The following is a 1,599-nucleotide window of genomic DNA, read 5'->3' on the forward strand; positions in this document are numbered from 1 at the left end:
GAGATGAGAGGGGTCATTGCAATGAAGGGAGTCAGTTTGATGAAAGGAGTCAGTGAGATGAGGGGAAGTGGTGAGATGAGGGAAGGTGGTGTAATGCAACGAGTTGGTGAAGTGAGAGGAATCAGTGAAATGGAAAGTGGGAAACGGGCTGGTGAAATAAGAAGAATTGGTGAAATAAGAGAAGTCAATGAAATCAGAGTTGCAGGAAGAACTGGTGAGATGAGAGGAGCCAGTGAAGTGCGGGATGGGAAAAGGAGGTTTGGTGAAATGAGAGGAGTCAGTGAGGTGAGGGGAGTCGGAGAAATAAGTGGAGTTATTGTGACGAGGAGCATCGGTGAGATGAGAGGAAGCAGTGAGATGAGAAGGATCAATGAGATGAGAAGCGTTAGTGAAATGAGAGGATATGGTGAGATGAGAGGAAGCGGTGAGATGAGGGAGATTGGTAAGAATAGAGGCATCAATGAAATGAGGGGAGGTGGTGAGATGAGAGCAGTCAGTGAGATTAGGGGAAGTGGTGAGATGAAAGGAGTCATTGAGATGCGAAGAAGTGTAGAGTTGCAAAGTGGTGGTGAGATGAGAGGAGTTGGTGAAATGAGAGGAGGTGATGAGTTGAGAGGAGTCGGTGAGATGATGGGAGCTGGTGAAATAAAAGCTGGAGAATTGAGACGAGTTGGCAAAATGGGAACTTGTGAAGTGGGAGGTGGAGAAATTATTACTACATGCCTTTCTCTGTTTACTAAATATATGCTTACATATGAGCAAATTTATAGCCTCTTCGATGTCATCCCAGGACTGGAATATTGTGAAATTCAGAATGACCCGAACATGGGTTATGCTGTTGTTCGGTACAACAACGTGGCTTCAGCAGTACATGCCAAAGAAAAACTGAATGGATTTGAGTATCCACCTGGTAACCAATTGAGACTCAATTACATCGAAGATGCCCTTGGTGACAAGCAATCAAACCCAGTTGGATTGATGGCCTTGCAACTTGTGGCAGCTCAAATGTTGTCAGTAGCTTGTAACAGTCCTGTTGGACATCAGATAGACCCTCCTTCATCTGGTTTCAGAGGAAGCACTTATATTCCAATATCTCAGTTGCAGGTTGACTTCACTGTACCTACATCTCAAAATGTTCATCCTCCAAGAGAAGAGTCAGTCAAACGCCAAAAAACACACTAAAAAGTTCCAGAAAAGATTTTGCAGAAAGAGGGGATATATCAGCTGCCTATCTGACCAACTTAAGAGTATCCATTAAACTTTATTATAACTCTTTCTAGCAACTGAACAGTTTACTTATGTTGAAATGGACAACAAAAGAAGGTTTTAACTGAACTTGGTTTACAATGTTTAAGATATAAAATTTCAAAGTCTATAGCTTGTAGAAACATGCTTGAACCTATGTAATCCTTGCATTACCAGCCCTCATTGTGTAGTCTTACATAATTTGTATGGAACAAAATAAAAATTGCTTGTGAAATGTTCTGGTTTTATATACCTGCTGAATGACTTTATTCCATGATATTATAGTTATGGTACAAGGTAAATTAAGCCCTAATTTCAATATGCCAACCATAATTGAGTTGTACCAGGAAGTAC

The 1,599-nt window shown here is 41.3% G+C and overlaps 1 protein-coding gene across 1 annotated transcript in view; it reads left to right on the forward strand.

Moving 5' to 3' along the window:
- Positions 1–1,182, forward strand: part of LOC109924974 (RNA-binding protein 45-like) — a 2,752-nt gene extending 1,570 nt beyond the window's left edge. The window contains exon 2 of the mRNA XM_048612322.1: positions 701–1,182. Coding sequence (XP_048468279.1) covers positions 701–1,182 — 482 coding nt within the window. The remainder of the gene's footprint in view (positions 1–700) is intronic.
- Positions 1,183–1,599: the final 417 nt, after the last annotated feature.

This window comes from Rhincodon typus, chromosome 26, assembly GCF_021869965.1.
Source record: "Rhincodon typus isolate 14 chromosome 26, sRhiTyp1.1, whole genome shotgun sequence".
In the NCBI taxonomy this organism is placed as follows: Eukaryota; Metazoa; Chordata; class Chondrichthyes; order Orectolobiformes; family Rhincodontidae; genus Rhincodon; species Rhincodon typus.